This window comes from Topomyia yanbarensis, chromosome 2, assembly GCF_030247195.1.
Source record: "Topomyia yanbarensis strain Yona2022 chromosome 2, ASM3024719v1, whole genome shotgun sequence".
NCBI lineage: Eukaryota > Metazoa > Arthropoda > Insecta > Diptera > Culicidae > Topomyia > Topomyia yanbarensis.
Window position 1 is genome coordinate 159,810,293 of NC_080671.1, and position 19,114 is coordinate 159,829,406.

The following is a 19,114-nucleotide window of genomic DNA, read 5'->3' on the forward strand; positions in this document are numbered from 1 at the left end:
AGGAATGGCTGTCTGGCTGGATGGAGCGACAACTTGAAGAATACGTAGTTTGTTACACGGACGGTTCTTTGTTGGAGGGCCGAGCCGGTGCTGGTGTCTATTGTCATGAGATGAGATTAAACCAATCTCATTCGCTTGGTAGATACTGTACCGTATTCCAAGCAGAAATCTTTGCGATTCTGTGTGGCGTACAATCCGCACTTCAACAGGGAATTTGCGGTAAAAGAATCTTTTTTTGCTCTGACAGTCAGGCTGCCCTGAAAGCACTTAGTTCGGCAGATTCGAGATCGAAATTAGTAATCGCATGTCGAACTCAAATCGAAGAACTTAGCATTTCAAATGCTATCTACCTTCTATGGGTACCCGGTCATTCCGGTATTACTGGAAATGAATGGGCGGGCGAATTGGCTAGAGCTGGCGCTGCGACTGATTTCGTTGATCCAGAACCAGTTCTACCACTGTCAATAAGTTGGATAAAGCACAAGATTCGCTCTTGGGCTGCATTCGAACATGCCAACCATTGGCGTAGCTTGCAAACTTGCGTTCAAACAAAGGCTTTTCTGCCGGATGTGAGTCCGAAAATGTCAAGAAATTTGTTGCATTTTTCCAAGCACAACTGCAGTATTCTGGTCAGGGCACTGACTGGACATTGCAAACTCAATTATCACATGACTACTATTCAGCGCGCCGAGTATTATTCATGTGATCTTTGTGAATCCGAATACGGAACATATCATTTGATATGCAATTGCCCTGTATTAATGCAATTGCGCATCCGGTTTATTGGTTCTCCATACATAGATGAACCTATGTACAGAGAGCTGAAATTTAAGGATATGCTTTTGTTCCTAACCCAGTGTGGTAAAGAGCTATAGTTTTTTAGCCGTATTTGAATGACAATATCTCTTCGGGGGTGTTGTCGTTCTGTTATCTCAATATCCCCTCGGGGGTGTTGATATATCCGCTCACTGTTTGAGTAGAGGTTCTAAATCCCTCCGGGGGATGGAAGTTTTATTCCTGCTGTTGTAGCACCTGCAGATCGTTCAGCATCGCTCCGGGGGTGCAGAATGCTCTGTTTTAATTGTTCTGTGTCGTTGTTTTCCTTACCCCTAACCTTACCACTTCCCCAATCCTTCCCATCAGGAAAATGATGAAAAGACGATTCTTGGCAAGGCACAAATCTCCGATCAACATGGGGAACGTGCCATTTGAGCCAGACGCTACTGATTCCTGATTCCTGATATATTCTATCAACATGATGAGTTATGTTCTATCACGGTAAACTTGGGTGGAACGCACAACTCTTACCAGAAGAGGGCAAAAGATTCTACACTTCTCCTTTCAAACCTATACATGTGAACTTGCCTACTCCTAGTTTTCTGTTCTACGTTTATAACGCATTCGTGTTAGAATGCCTCTTTGTCTTTCGATTGCATTGCTTTCCCTTAGTCTTAAATTTGTCGAAAATTGCCAACAATTGTGATTGTTTATTGAGAGCTTTGACCAAATAGTCATTCGCCCGAATAGCCAACAATTTGGAAATGTTGATCAAGTGATAAAATGCTTAAGAATACTGAACAAAACTGTTTAAGTACCTTTGAGAGGTCAAAGTCTGTGACGAATGTAATCCCTGTTGAAAAATGTGACGCCTTAAAAACATCCTGTAATTTTAGTTGGAATGGAAGAGATGTTCCGAAATATGGATTAGGGATAATTTTTGGAATGAGAAGCTTGAATATGTTCATTGTTTATGAAACATAAAATTGCTCACCGAAAGGTATACATTTCAATATTTGCCGAAAATATATTTTTGAGAGTGTGTAGACTTGAGACAATAACTCCATATAATTAATAACAAGAACAACATTTCAGAAAGTAGAAGGGAAATGGTGAAAAGTTGTTTTGAATGACATTATCAACAACTTTACTAAAGACACCACATTTCTTACTACTTTTTGAAGCGCCAATTCTCCATAATTACATATAGAAGAATTAATCCTATAATTATTATATCAAAAGATAAGCTGTGTCATGTTGGAAAACTTCTTCGAAGTTGTTAAACGTTCAAAGTTGATGGCTTTGAAATTATATGGCCGAAAGAAGAGTTCTCGAACATTTATTACATTTTAAAAGTGCAAATTCTTTCACTACATTAACATATTGTAAAAGAAAATAATCTATGGAAGTTGGAAGCAGTACTAAATTGATTCTTATTTGTAAACGCGAATGGTATCTATTAGACTGCTTTTATTTCTGAACTTGGAATAATTTATCAAACTTACATTAAATTTAAGCATTTTCAAAAAATCAACGATTTTCATCAAACAACCATCCTCCCCACCCATTTTCTTCCTAATGCTGTGTATTAATTCAATAATGATCGAGATACTTTAAAGAGAAATCTGTAAGCTAATTTTACGTATAACAAACATTTTTTTTCCAAATTTCGGACATTTTCTACTTGTATTGAGCGTTGCGTTCAACCGTGAGTTAAATGTTTGAGGGTTTATAAATACACAGATAATTTGTCATTTGTTCATTTTATCAAATCATTCCATTCATTTCATTCTTTAGAGTCATTTTATTCGGTTTAAGCATTCTATGCATTTTATTCAATGCTTTCATTTTCTTCATTTTATACATTTTATTTATTGTATTGTTTTTATTGATTTCATTGATTTTATTATTTTTTATTGATTTTCTTCGCACGCCCCTGGAATTTGTTTTCAAACAATCAATGTTTCCCGTGGGGAGCAAAAATTGGCTATGCTTCCAGCTTTTAAAAAAGATATTACTGAAAATTTTTCGGTATTTGAACCATATCACCGAGATAGATCACTTCAAACTTTCAAATTCCATGTTTAGGTAACGGTGTGCGTAAATAATAGTGTTGCATGAATCGCGCTACTTCATCACATTGTGATACGAAACTACGCCTTTGATATTTATCAAGGTTTTTGAAAAAAAAAGTTGCAAATTTTCCTCCGTGTTCGTTCTTATATATGGTTCTACATATAACATTTGATTCCACAGCATGCGGGAATTGCTGACTAGGATGAAAAATGGATCTACCGAACGGGTGCGATAAATGCTTCGCGCTGCTGCCCCTTGGAAGTTCTTTTCACGAGCTGATAATTCTGACCCACACCGCACACTGCAAACTCACACATAGTGTAAAGATCCGCAAACCTCTCTTGAATGGCGACAGACAAAAAAACGACGACTCCGAACACAGACGGCTCGTTCTCCCACCACGGATTGGCTTGGAAGAAGTGGAAGATGCAGTATTTTGCAATCTCATAAATATAATCTACAATTTAGGTTAATCGATTGCGTTGTTAGGGTTCACTAGGATTGCTTTTATTGAGTTTTTACAACTTTATATTTTTTTTCGATTACCAAAGAAAATTTAATCGGCCCAAAGGTATGTACGGTGATACAAAATATTCAGGTACTGCTTCAACAAAATTATTTAGTAAATTATTATTTTCAGAGAACTGTAGATTAATGCATAGTTTTGGTCCGTGTCAGGGGAAAATATGCCTTTAAACAAACAGTAACGAAAATTTAACGCTGAAGTCATAGTATCCACATTTAAAATAGAATCGCATCGGTATCAACCCTATAACGGAATTACTCGCGATTAACGCATTAGCTTTTTTCACCCACCGTAGCTAATTATTCTGCTTTACTCTATCAGACCGTCCACTATAATTGCCTTTAAACTTCCCAACCACGCCGCTGGGCGGAAAAGGTAATTGGAACCCAAATAAATAAAATTGTACACACACTTTGCAACCAAGTGACCATCACCGTCGAAGTAACACTCAGTCATGTCAGTTTTTCCTCTCCAATGTGAACGCATTGAATATGCATGTATCGTTCGAATAATAATCAAACGAAGCGAAAAATGTTTGCACTCTGGTGGTGTTGCGTGGAGTGGCAAATAACAAAAAACGAGACTGATCAAACATTTTAAAATCATTAACTTTTCACCGAAGTGTCACACGCTATTGACGATAATACATATTCAAATTTATGCTAGCAAGGAGAGCATGTCCTCAAAACCACAGTACGAAAAAACGTGCAAATAGTGAAACGGAAATTGCAGTTAGCTTACCGGTAAACCCCCTATCTTATTTTGATATGGTGGACGGGCTGTGAAGAAAAAATAAGTATGAACCGCGCCCCCTAACTTCACCCCAGTTGATGGTCTAGAAAGCCAATCTTGGTGAAAATATTCTGGCTGGGTTTAGGCTTTCGATTTTCAAAATGATTGCGTATCCTTTCTATATAGTCCCACTCGCTAAAAAAAATAACACCAAATCTCGATGTTTCATGTATTTTAAAGATAATTGGCAATATATAAATCCAATTTCTGAAATTTACTTTAGCCGAACCTCCCTTTGGACATTTTTCAGTTTCTTTATATGTTGGATCAAAAACCGTCGTAGGTGGCCAATGAAGTCAAAACGATTTTGGTTGTTCATTAACCAAGTAATATTGTACCCATTTTAATAAGTTTTGCGTCCTTTTAATATCAAGGTAATACCAGTTTACATGAAAATATACTATGTGACCGCACTTTTCAAACCGTGACCAGAGCTCCGATTCAAACGAAATTCAGTAGTAGCTTATGGTGATAATACATCTTTCATTTAGGCCTGATGTTGTTTAAATGGACCCTGCCATCTCTGAGAAAAATGAGTGACATTATTTGACAAATACAAAGACATGTTCCGATCTCGACGAACTGAGTTGAAGTATGGGACACTTGGTCCTCAAGGTCAGGATTAAGTTGGCAGTTATCAGAGGATTGCATACCATTTTCTCTGAGGGAGGCAAACATATAGCAAAACAACTCAATTTTCGTCAAAAAATTTCAAATTTTTAAAATTGCATCAAATCTCAACGTTTCATGTATTTTGAGACATTTGGCATTATAAAACCAAATGATGAAATTTCTGATCCCATATAAATAGGAACTGAAAAAAGTTCAAGGAGGTAGTTTAAACCAACACATTTGATCTATTTAATTTTTCTACTAGATACTAGATAAGGTATACGTCAATAACCAAATAAAATGAATTATTAGTTTACAAATAATTTTGCACCCATATTAATGAGTTTTGCATCATTTTGATATCATGCACTACCAGTCAAAAGTTTAAGTTCACTTGCTTTTTTTTAATTTTACAAAATTGAGTGGGTTTCTCAGAAAACTTTGTCAAGCACGTGCGTCTTGACTATATCTTATTGCTACACGCTACACTAGAGTGGAGGAAGGGGTTTGACGCCTTTGGGTGACACGTAGATCACATACAAATTTGTTATGACAGGTTTTATTCTATCGGTGCGTCGAGTACATAATACGTGTGACATCTTAGTGCTGCGAGAGCTCACTACAAAAATTATGTTTCAAATTGCTTTTTATATTTTCCTTTATTAAAAGGTAAGTAGAAAGATTTTCATATTGAAAATCGTAACTGTCGAAAAAAATATCTATTAAAATTAACCTAATTCGAAGACTATCATCTCATTATTGAAAAGTGAAAAAAACTACATATTTTAAATGGGTCGAAAAATAATTGTAGGGTAAACTTAAACTTTTGACTGGTAGTGTAATAGTACCAGTTTATATGAAAATTTTCTGCATGACCAGCGCCTTCAACCCGCAACTCCGCAAGAAAAAATCGTGTAAATTTACATCTTCCCGGATCAAAATGACATAGTTTTACGTTTGATTTTAATTTTACATGATGTTGAATTTCGTAAATCACATAATTTTACTTCACATATGGCGTTTCTTTTGAATGGTAATAAGTGTAATTTTATGACACTACGCAAGGAAAGTACATTTTTCATGCAAAATGAAACGGAACACGGTTAAAATCCGTCATTTTGTGGATTAGAATTTGTTAACTTGTGTCATGTTTAAAATTACGTCAGCGATAAAATTCATATTTTTTTGGTGCGCGAAACCACAAATCGGATCAGAGTAAAATACATTGACCGCGAACGTTATACTTTTAATTTGAGACTAAGTTTGTACAAATTCGTTCAGCCATCCCTGCGAAAAATAAACGACATTTTCGACACGCGCAGATTTTTTTCCGGTTTCGACGAACTGAGTGGAATGATATATGACACCAGATCCTCCGAGTTGGGATTAGATTGAGGATTTTCAGAGTGATTGCATAACCAACAATTGTAGTAAAAATTGGCAAATCTTGCGCTGGTGGCTACTATGATCCCCAAGTTAACGCTATCAACTTATGTCCAAAATGAATTCAATTAATACAGTCATGGGTGCGTTTCGACTTCGTCTCATCAGAAACCGATACTAACTTACTGTCGGAATAGATTAGCGCCGGCTTGACGCTAAATCCCTAAAACTAAAACACGCTTTGTGTTTCAATCGAACGACTGGTAAAGCGTGATGACCCATCCGAGCAGAAATTCTGTTTATGCCGATAAAACACAATGAAGCCGAAACTTGTCTTGGCTTAGCAGGCCTATGCGAAAGCACTATGCTATATTTGCCCCTTAGAAGAAAAATAGAGTACACACTAAAATTGTTTAGCGGGGCCAAAATTTTATGATGAAGCCAGTCTTTGTACGTGAAGGACACAAAACGCTAACTTAATAAAGCCATGGGTGCGTTTCAACTTCGTCTCATCAGAAACGGAAGCTAACTTATTGTCGGAATAGATTAGCGCCGATTTAGTGTCGGTTGTTTATTGACTAGAGTGACAGGAAAAAAATGACCCCTATCGGCCCATGTCTGAGTCGATTCCTAGTCCCACCAGGAGTACTTGCTCCAAGTTTGAAGCAAATCGGACAAGTCTAGCTACCGGACCGACGTGCCTGAAGTTTGTATGGGATTTTTCGACAATTTACATGGAGAAAACCCACTAACTAACATTTTCGCTGCTGGGTGGCACTATATGCATCATATTATCACAAAAAGTGAAAATAAGAAAGATAATTTAATTGCCTACAAATTTGTTGAAGACTGCTAGTCAATCCGACTTTGATAAAAGAAGTTATTACACTTTTAACGAAGTGATGTCTGAGTCAGTTTTGCATGGGGCCTAGCAGTGCATGATTGTGGATCAGTACTTGATTCGCACGAACAAAACATTTTTGTGAAATAATGGTTAGGTTTAGGTCAAAGGTGCGGAAGATTTATAGTAAGTAATACGAATCATGTTTTGGTTAGAAAATTTTAGTTCCACATTTTACCCCATTTAGGGCGCCAACACTATCTTTTTAACGGAGATAGACATTAGGTTGCTTCCACAAAGTTGTAGAGCAAGCATTTTTGAATAATTCTTCCGAACATCTCGATATTCTATCTCACTTCTATGAAAAGTTAGTGTTGGCGCCCTCTATGCGATTACAGGTGGAACTAAAATTTTCTAACCAAAACATAACTCGTATTATGTACTACAATTCTTGTGAATATACTATTCAGCTAAATATAACCATTATCTCACAAACATGTACAGTTGGTGGCAATCGAGTACCGATCCACAACTATGCGCTGCTAGGCCCTATGCAAAACTGACTCAGACATCACTTCGTTAAAAGTTTAATAACTTCTTTTACCAAAGCCGGATTGACTAACAGTCTTCGACAAAGTTGTAGGCAATTAAATTATTTTTCTTATTTTCACTTTCTGTGATAATACGATGCATATAGTGCCACCTGACGGCGAAAATGCGTGTTAGTGGGTTTTCTCCATGTAAATTGTCGAAAAATCCCATACAAACTTCAGGCACGTTGGTCCGGTAGCTAGACTTGTCCGATTTGCTTCAAATTTGGAGCAAGTACTCCTGGTGGGACTAGGAATCGACTCGGGGGTGGGCCGATTGAGTTTTCAAAAAATTCGTTATTTTCCTGGGCACTCTATTATTAACGCTAGAAAAAAGATGATAACTTCCGGTTACCAGAAAATAGAGAGAACCATCAGCAATATGGGTGTTGTTTGAAAGGGGGTGGTCTGTAAACATCGGAAGTCGACGATTATCGCCATTTTGAAATCGCAGATGGCTACTTCTATCTGTAAACCAAATAGACAAAACCTACATCAATATTAGGATTTTCGATTGATTGACACCGGTGTAGTGGAGTTTTGCACTTTCTAGCAGAAGTGCAGAAAACTGGATATGTTCCATTGACACTTCTGCTGGAAAGTGCAAAACCAGTGCACTCCACTACACCGGTGTCAATCAATCGAAACCCCCATATGTGTTTCATTTGAAAGGAGGTTATCAGTAGATTGGTGATAGTTAACGCCATTTGGAAAGCCGAGTTGGCGACTTCCGGTTACCAGAAAATAGAAGCAGCGTCAATGTGGGTGTCATTTGAAAAGGGGCGGTCAGTAGACAGGAAATCAATGATTAACCTCCTTTGGAAATTAAAAATGGGCATTTCCGCTTACCACAAAACAGTGTAAGTAAACCATCATGAATATGAGTGTCATCTTTAGTGCCTTTTTGAAAATATGATTTTCATGTTAATTGTTACCCAAAGCTTAAATGCTTTTATCTAATTGTGTATCATTATTCAGCACTAGATCCCGAAATACTAATTACTATGATATGAGAAGAGCATAGGTCGCAAGAGAATTTTTTTTATATTATGAAATCATAAAAAGTAGAACATTCAATTCAATTTTTTTACTTCACCTTCCTCCAACCCAGATTTCTGTTGGATAAACATTTTGAGGATCATTGGCAACTATCTAAAGTATATTTGGTTGCAGAAAATCGTAATAAATCATAAATAACTTGCCGAAATTTACGGTACTCAGTCAATTTAGTGAACTTCATACATTATTTTTCCCGAAGCATAGAAATGAAGTCGTAAATGAAGATAAAACTGTGGATGTATGTATGTATAAGAAATAGCTATGTATGTATAATGATATATGATAATTTCTTCAAATCTCTCAAATTTCTTTAAATTCTTCTAGAAAATGTGACTAACATAGTCGAAATTAAAAAAAGGAAAAAAGAAAAAGGAACTGATGGGAATCCATCGGCAGCGGTGGGTAGCCGCTGTAGGCACAACCACCACCTTACACAATGTAGCAAACCCACTACGACTGTAAGCGCAGTGACAAAAGTCTAATAAAAATCTATCCCGGCATTCGAAAGGCAAACAGAGATAAACAGCAGCCATCATCATTGATTGATGCTAATCGTCGACAGGTTTTCAGTGGTGATCTTGCGTGGCTTTTCTTTTTCTCACGGTAAAGATGGACAAGTCTGTCTAAGCCAGGACACATGCTGTGAACTCGAGTGATTCGTAGTTATGCTGCCTAAGCTCGACCCTCATCATTAGCAGAAGACAAAAGTTAAGCCCGTAAGATATTAAGCATGTTATAATGACCCTACCACTCCTAGTTTTCCGATCTGTATACTTCACATCCTTGCTCTTACTTGAGTACTATGACTCTAATTTTCATAAATTTTCCCTCCCCAGTAATCTCTAGCTAATTGAATGTCGTTAAAATGTAAAAAAGTAATTATGAAGAATTCACTCTTCAAATAAGTTTAGTTCGTGATTAAACTTTCTCAGCCAATTTTTCGAGTGTTATCACAGCTATTTGTCAAGATTTACATACATGTTTTGGTATTTTTTTCGATATTTTCTAAACAAACCTGATAATCTTAGTTGTGCATTGTGATTCAGGGGTGATACAGAATACAATCCAACAGATAACTCACTTTCAACAAAAATCCCCATATCGACTCTTACTCTTTTGTGCGCTGTGTATATGATAAATCTCTTATGCTGTTTTTTAACTATGAAATACATATTTTGTCTATAACTTTCTGAAGATTACAATAAAGTTTTTTTAGCAGACTTATCGTTCTATTGCTCGATATGCTCCGTGCATGTACCTTTAACAAAGTTGCTTTAAGTGACATTCTCCACAATTTTGATAAAGACGCGAAATCACTTAGTATTTTTTGCATAGTTAATTCACCGTAAGCACTTCTAGAATAAATAATTACTATTTTTTTATATCCGACCGTCAAAGAGGATTATTTTGAATGCAAGAAAATTTTTCGAACATTTATTACACTTTAAAAGAGCATATTATTTACATTTTTAACATATTATAAAGTAAAGTTATCTATAGAGTTTTGAAATCTATATTAATTTTTCTTATTTGTAGACTCAATATTTTTTCAAAGTTACATCAAATTCTATCATTTTCGAAAAATCGCCGATTTTCATCAAAACCCCTACCAAACCGTATTTTTGGCTATACCACTGGAACAAAAGCGATATCGAACAGCAGAATGAAACTAAGTGGCAAACAATCAAATTTTACTCAATATTACCGTAGAGTGCAATCAACCGCTTGCAATGTTGAGGCAAAGCATAATGATCACTACTGAGTAAAGCCATGTCAAGTGATCCTCGATTTTTTCGCAAAATCACCGATCTTCATGAGGTATATTTTATAGTATAGGGATTATGGTGAATAGCTTTTGGTATAAATATTTCGTTAAAATTCCTTTTTGCCTTTCTCAATAGAAAGGTATTGCAATTGCTCTGAAAACCGACTTTTTAACGGAGGCCCGGAGGGCCGAGTGACATATACCATTCGATTCAGTTCGTCGAGTTCGGCAAATGTCTGTGTGTGTATGTATGTATGTATGTGTGTGTGTATGTGTGTGTGTATGTGACCAAAAATGTCACTCATTTTTCTCAGAGCTGGCTGAACCGATTTTGACAAACTTAGTCTCAAATGAAAGGTGCAACGTTCCCATAGGCTGCTATTGAATTTCTAATGGATCCGACTTCCGGTTCCGGAATTACAGGGTGATAAGTACGAACACGCAGAAAATGTCGATTTTAATAAATTCTGCAATGAATGTATAAAGGTGAAAAATTTTCCAAAATATGACCACAACTGCTTCGATTTGTAGTATTAGGTCACTAACATCCATTCAAAGTCTATTTGGCCACATTGGCCACATTGGCCACCATCCTCGGTTCCGGAAGCCCCGGCGGAAGTATCTAAATTCAGAATAACAGTCACATCGGTTTCTCGGAGATGGCTAGACCGATTCGACTAAACTTGCCCTCAAATGAAAGGTATTGCGTCCCCGTAAATGGCTATTTAATATCATCCCGATACGACTTCCGGTTCCGGAGTTACAGGTTGTGGCGTGCGATCACATAGCAAATTGTGATTCAAACCGATACTCCGATGAAAGCAAAAAAGGTAAAAATTTCGCTAAAATGTCTCTCAAACAACTTAAATTTGCTGTTCTAGGTCACCGACGGCCAACCAAACTTTCGTTGACTACATTGACCACCATAAACGGTTCCGGAAGTGCCCGGGAAAAGCGGCCATCTTTCAAAATTTACGAACTCACATCAGTTTCCCGGAAATGGTTAGGCCGATTTCCACAAACTTAGTCCCAAATGATAGCTATAATATCCCCATAGATGTCTATAAAATTTCGTACGGATCGCTTATATGGTTCCGGAAATATAGACTAAACCGTCCGGTCACATATGAAATTCCCATATAAGCCGGAACTCAAATTTTTTTTTTCAAAGGGGGGACCTCATGAAATTTCAGAAATCGAATTCGTATTTTTGATGCCAAACATCTTTAAAATGCATGAAACGTCGAGATTTTATGTTATCTCGAAAAAATTTTTTTATAAAAATCGACTTTTTGGGACTTTGCCGATTTTGCACCTTTTTTTAGTTCAATATTACCGTGGCTGTTTTTTCTTTTTCAAAATTTTAGAACTCGAATAATGATTTATTTTCCTGTATATAGTTGTCATGTGGTGTATAATAATAAAATGTAATATATGCATTTAAAAGCTTTTAATGAATATAAACAACGCACACATTCTCGTGATTCATGATTGAGAAAGGCACAATTGCACCGCTAGGTGGATTAAAATAGGTTTTTTCTTTAAGATATTAACCCTTAAACTTTATTGCATGATAAAATTGAAAATGTTATATCTCAAAAACTACTGAAGATAATTCAATGAATTTTTGCACACTTATGGTATGATATTTGCACTATCTTATAAAAATATTCTTGTTTTATAATTGTGTAAATAACGGTACTTTGCATCTATTTAAAATTTTCAATTGTATTTTTTCTTGTGTTCTTCACGCTAAAAATTTTCAAAACGTATGTTAAGTTATGCGGAAATTTTTCACCTTCAATAATCTGTATTGATAATTTTTCATTTTTGTTCCTATCGTGAGTTATGGAGGATTTTGTAACAGTGCGCTGTTTCAACGCACGGCACACTTTGATGCAGCCCGCGAGAACGTTCATATTGGCAACGTCGCACGTCACTACGTCAGAAAGCGCATCGTGCGGGAAGTGCGCATCACATGACTAAAAGAAACCATATCTCTCGATTAGCGCAAAAGGGCAAACTTTTCAATACGGATTATCGAAGGTGATTTTTTTCCGGATATTTTGAGATGTGTTAAATTTTTTTGACCGAAGTGCACAACAAAAATTATAGTTGTTTAATATATTTTTTATTATTATAATTTAACGCAACTAACAATTAACATCTTTAAAAACACTTTTGTTAGTCAAAATACATCTATGTTATATCCAAATTCTTTATAGTCCACATCATTACTATATGAAAGTGGAAAATCTTATGCCAACAGCATTTTATTTCATGTTTTTATTTTCACCGAGTGAACAACGATGTGTCTTTTGAAAAAAGTTTACATAAAATCTGTTGTTCAATCGCATCGATGTTGGGGTTTTTTATCACTATTGCTACCCATGATCGCATAGTTGTCCCGTTTTCTATGGGATTTCCTATCTTTATGGGACTGATATGCGATCATGGGCAGATTGCTTCTGTTAATTCTGTTGATTGGTGGTTCTCCAAGTTCTGGTAAGATATTATTTATTTTTGTCGAATTTCAATTAATCATCAACGATCTTTATTTCAAAATCATCGTTACAGTTTTCCGCATGTACCTGTTGAGTCATCGAATATTTCAGTTCCATTACTTTGGCAAACACTATAAGAAGAAAAATTAAACGTGTAAATTTTTCTTTATTTTAAACGCGTTATAGAGGAACCCATTACTATAAACACGGGATGTAAAATTGAAAATTTAAGGAAAATTGTGTTTTGTTCATGTCCATATTTATTTTCGTTGTATTTTTTGCGCCCATTACGACATATGCTACACATGTGTTGACCAATATAATTTTTAAATTTATCACTCCACATGGATGCCATAAAAACAAGATACGACGAACATATTTATGATTTTTTTTAATGGAATGCATCATTCGTGTGATATTTATAACATAAATCAATCGAATGTTTTTTTGAGCAAATATTGTATATCTTGAGATAATATAGCAATTCGTCGAGTTCTCTCTATATGGGAAACACCCAAGTGCGATCGAAACAAAAACAAACGTCAAAACGTTTTCTCACTCGCACTGATGCAAATTAAATGAGCGCGTAATTTAACGCACGGCCCGATGACGCATGGCTGAAAAGTCGCTATGTGGATTTAAGAAAAGATTCACAATATACCGTGCTACCTCTTAGACAGAACCAACTGAAAATAAAACGTGGTGAAGTATGTCAATTTGCGATAAATATGCCAACGCAGATTAAAACATTCTCACTGCTCAACTTTGCTCATCGGCTGGCAACAACCGAGCGCACTTGTCCGAGGTATTGAGTGACAGAAAATTAAATAACTCTTGAACAATATAATAACGCCAAAGAGCATGCAAATTACTCAGAAAACATCACTTTCAATAATCAATAAAGAAAAGCTTGTCTTTTTGCTTTAATCTCAGAGATGCCAATTTTGAACATGAGATACGCTCCTTCAAAGCGATGCGCATTAGGACGTTGCGACGTGCGGCGTTGCCAATATGTACGTTCTCGCGGGTTGCATCAAAGTGGGCCGTGCGTTGAAACAGCGCACAGTTACAAAATCCTCTATAACTCTCGATAGGAATAAAAATGAAAAATTATCAATACAGATTATTGAAGGTGAAAGATTTTCGCATAATATGACATAAGTTTTGAAAATTTTTAGCGTGAAGAACACAAGAAAAAATAAAATTGAAAATTTTAAATAGATGCAAAGTACCGTTATTTACACAATTATAAAACAAGAATATTTTTATAAGATAGTGCAAATATCATACCATAAGTGTGCAAAAATTCATTGAATTATCTTCAGTAGTTTTTTAGATATAAAATTTTCAATTTTATCATGCAATAAAGTTTAAGGGTTAATATCTTAAAGAAAAAAAGGAATTGAAACGAAATATTTATACCAAAAGCTAATTACCATAATCCCTATACAATAAATTATACCTCATGAAGATCGGTGATTTTGCGAAAAATTCGAGGATCACTTGACATGGCTTTACTCTACTGTTCTGTGCTATTTACATTCAGCTAGCAATGTTGTTAGATTCCGCTTTGTTAATTTGTGAATGGTTTGTCGTTTAATTACAAAGATTCCAAAAGCACAATTCCCTTTCGTTTTAGAGTATAAGCCGAGAAAGCATGGCTAAAGAGCATATCTCCACAGCTAACAGTCAAACAGTCAACAGTCGCCTAAAGTTGTAATAAAGTTGATTTCTCTTCTTATACGTACGAAATACTCGATAGGCGCATCTGGGCCATTTTAAAAAGAACCCCTTAAACTTTATTTACACTTTTTAAATATTATGCTAAGAAACCATCAAATTGAGCACTAAATGTAAGAAAAGCAGGAAGCAAAATTATCCATCGTCTCACCAAGCTCGAAAAATTACGTAAAACTTGAAGGCCCAGAGATCGCTCCCGAAAGCGGAGTCACCGGATCAAACCCGTTATTAATATCTTCTTATATAAAGTAATACAATGCCTCGAAATTACTCGTTTAACCTGTTAAGAAAAAATAAAGAACACGTAACGTACAGGTAACTCGACCAATTTTCGAAACTAAATAACGAAGCACAAATAAAATATATTTCGCGTTCATTATATAAATATGTAGAGATGCCATAATCCCCATTTACTCGCCACTAGTATTCACATAATGTATGGAATTGGCATCAGCACCCACACAGTTAAAACTTTCAACATATTTATGGAGCTACCAGCGGCTGAGACGAAGTAATACTTTCGTTTCAAACATTGCTAAAAGCGAGGGAGAGAGAGCAAATCGTCGCTGTTGTGCTATCTTATGACAAGCGCCATTTAGCACTTTTCGAGAAAAACGATTTTTAAAGTTTGAGATTGAATATCTTAAAATTTATAAATGCTACAAGCTTTTCGGAGAAAACATTCGATGCTTCTATCTTTTCTGAAATAATCTCTCGATTTGTGTGAAGATCGGTTGACTACACTTACAGTTTTTGCTTAAAATGTAAACCAAAGTCGCTCGCATGCGTGTCATAAGTGTGTATTGATGATAAAATATGTATGACGAGAAGATTTCATATAAAAATGAATCATAACTGATTCGTGGAATTATACGCTATAGATAGCTATGTGCGATATTATACTTTTCCATACGATAGCAGCAATATCAGGTTACAAAATGATAGTATTGGAACACAAAGTTTTCCCAGTTTTCCTCCTTTATTCGGGAAAAACAATAAACAAAAGATGGTTCCATTAACAATTTAGAGACAATATATATCAAACAATGTTTGTGTTGATAGGCGACTAGACGAAACAAATAGTCTTCTTGCATAATCCATCACTACATTTCGGTATACTTTCCAAAACTAGTGGAAATCTTAATAGGAAATTCATTCAATAATGTTGAAAATTTAAGCCAACCATTCCCAGAAAAAACTATGGTAGGAAAAGTTTTGCTCCCGAGACAAAAACCTAGCTAATGGTTATGGTTTATCTGCATAGAAATTACCTATGTCATGAGAGACATCTATTGGCTTGCTATAAGCTTTTTGGCTTATAGCAAGCCAACAAACTGGGTATGTTGTCTGATATTTCTTTGTCATAAGATAGCACAACTCGATCACTCGAGAAACTGGTGCTTGTCATAATCGTGTTTCGCTATATCTCAGTAACCCAGTAGAATTTCAAAATTCTGAAAACGCAACTTTATAGAGATATTAAAATTTAGTAACATGGCATATCTAACTTAGTTCACCCCAAAATGGCGTTTGTCATAAGATAGCACAACAGCGACGAAATGATGACTATTACTTCTTTTCCAAAATTGAAATAATGAAACTAAATGCCAACCCAATGCTCCACTTCACCCCATTGATAGTGATTGTTTACTTTCCAAACAAACAAACTCATCAGGTATTGAATACATATATGAATAACGAGGTCTGTAGCCCCTGGATAAATCAGATAAGCTGATAGTCATTAATTCCCATTGAAATTACCACAATTGTTATACGATAATTAAAGTACATTCGAGTCGCGTTTAAAGCGGTTCTTTTTACATGTTTTTGAACAACTCAATTTTTAGGTGCGTAAGCTTTCAATCTAGCAACAAAATTGTTTATTCGCCACATAAAATGTGTGTTTGCGGTGATTCAAACGATCAACGAATAGGTAATACATAAGCAAAATCAATATTGAATAATCAGAATAACTGGTAACCGCAAATTGCATGTTTTGAATTTATTCCGCAAGATAAAAATCAATCAAACATATTATGGAAAACCAACAAACTATTTTGCTATTGAAATCTCAATTGAAATTTTACGTCCCAAGTTTATACTTGATTCTTGTCGGCAGTCTTTTGTGTTTTCCACTGCTAGAAAAACTGGCAAACTATAACCAAACTTTCTTTAAGAGACAATTTTACTCCAAAACTTTCTGGGCTCAAAATAAACTTTCACCATCATCTCCACACACCCATCCTTTCCACCCGCTACATGTCGTTAACGTTGCTCAGTAACGCTTTACGAGATTAGCTTTCTTGATTTATACTTTCATTGGATTCCATGTTCGGAAACATCGCCCAAGCCCAGCACAGCCCGCTCTATTTCATATTTCAAATGACAAACGGGCAGCAGAAAATCATTCTCTCATTCCCATCGACACTAGGCGCCCTTCCGGCCACCGCACATTTTGATCCTGAATCACAGTACCTACGTCGGCACTTATCATGCAGAGGGTACTAGCGCTCTTTTCTATACGAATGTTTGTACATGTATTCTAGATTTTTTTATTTTCATCTCTTCAACAGATCCACCAATTGTTTCGCTACGGCTCGGATCGACACTCTCGGCGGAAGACATCAAGGATAGTGACGATGTTTACTTCGAGTGTCACGTCCAGGCGAATCCTCCATGGAGGAAATTGCACTGGCTACACGACGTAAGTGTTATTTACGAGCAGCGTGCTCTCACGGCCAACTCGAGGAGTGACCCTTTTCCCACATTCCCAACCACATTTTGCTCCAATTCTCATATGCTAGGGGTTTGTCAACAAACAACGATAAATGTGTCACGAAGAAAGACCGATGAATGGTTACACTTAAAGCCGTTGTTGCTGTAGTAGAGAGAATAGTCGATATAATTGGCGTCACTCTCGTTGCATGACACATGAATGATATCTTATTGATGACCAAGGTTTCGTAGTATAGTTTGTTGTATAGATATACATATTTTTTTCCTGCGGAATATTTATGCGAAAATAATATGTGAATAGTAAGTTGAGCAATTTATGTTTCGAATTCATGTCATCAGTAGCTTACATTGAGTCGCCATATAGACGCTGATCCAAAAAACCAGTGTCTGCTTCTAACGAGACGAAATCGAAACGCAAATTCCTCAACGCTCTAATGTTACATATTCTGCCCATCTCGCACAAAGTAGTGCTAAGGTAGAGATCTAACCACATAAATATATAAATTAAAGTGATCTTTAACCAGCTTTGATATTGATGACACTCATTTACTCCCTTGTACACCTTGACCGAATCCTCTTATTCGTAAATATTCATTACTGCCTTTCGTACTCTGTATGTCATCTGTCGTCTCTCGTCTCTTTTATATAGTAAAAAGTTTCAAAAGCCTGGCGTGTAGTGTATTGGAACTATGTGGGACTCACGACTCACGTTCGTGCCTAACCACTAAAAACAATCCTTACTTTTCACGCCCTTCTTCCTCACGGAACTACGTCAAGGTATTACTTCGTGGGGGGGATCGTTGTGCTTTCATCGCACCTCTTTCTTCTGCGTATCTCGGAGCCTCACTTAGTTCATGGAGTGGCTCGACCTATGAGCTTTGATTTACCTTTCGATTCTTCTCTTAGTTCTTGTCTCCATCTATTACGTCGCCATTAGCTCTCGTCCCGTGAGCCGTTTAGGTGCTGATTCCTTGAGCCATTTAGCTCATATTTCCGTGAGTCCTTCAGCTCCCGACCTTATCACGATCTACTTGGATAGTGCCCAACGGTGAACTCACCCTACTCTGACCGATAGTTTCCCGACGGAGAAATTTCTCCCGACACCGATACCCGCTTCCTTGACCCATTTAGCTTCCAGCTTTATCGAGATCAACTTAGATATTATCCTACTCCGACTGAGAGTTGCCCGACAACGGAATTTCCTTCGGTACCAGTGTTTGTTTCGTGAGCCAATTAGCTCCTCTTTTTATCACGATTCTGTCGGGTAGTCCACGGTGAATTCCCCGGCGATAGATTGCTCCCGATACCGATGTACGTTTCTGTGAGCAATTAAGCTCCCCGCTTGGTCTACTCGGCCTAGTCCCCAGCGTTGCACCTAGTCTACTCAACCGGCCAGCCAGTAGGTACTAAGGTCCATCCAGCGATTCCGGGTGGAGCGTAGCTTTCGGTTCACTGGCGCCCCAACGACTCACTTCTAGCTATTCGACGCGGTTCACTCGGTCTAATCTCCAGCGGGGGATCTAGCCTACTCACGAGCTACCCGGTAGGTGTCGAGGTCAGTCCGGCGATTCCGGTAAAGCCTGACAACCGGTTCACTGGCGCCCCGACGACCCAAGCCCGGTGCTATATCCTGTACTACTCAACTGGTCCCCGGCGATGGACCTAGTCGAAGAGTTCCCCGGCGGCGGAATTTCTCCCGAAACCCGATTTGTG

At 36.9% G+C, this 19,114-nt stretch overlaps 1 protein-coding gene across 1 annotated transcript in view; it reads left to right on the plus strand.

Annotated features, from left to right (window-relative positions):
* Positions 1–19,114, plus strand: part of LOC131681906 (neural cell adhesion molecule 1-B-like) — a 967,955-nt gene that overhangs the window by 877,791 nt on the left and 71,050 nt on the right. Inside the window, exon 8 of the mRNA XM_058963004.1 lies at positions 17,239–17,369. Coding sequence (XP_058818987.1) covers positions 17,239–17,369 — 131 coding nt within the window. The remainder of the gene's footprint in view (positions 1–17,238; positions 17,370–19,114) is intronic.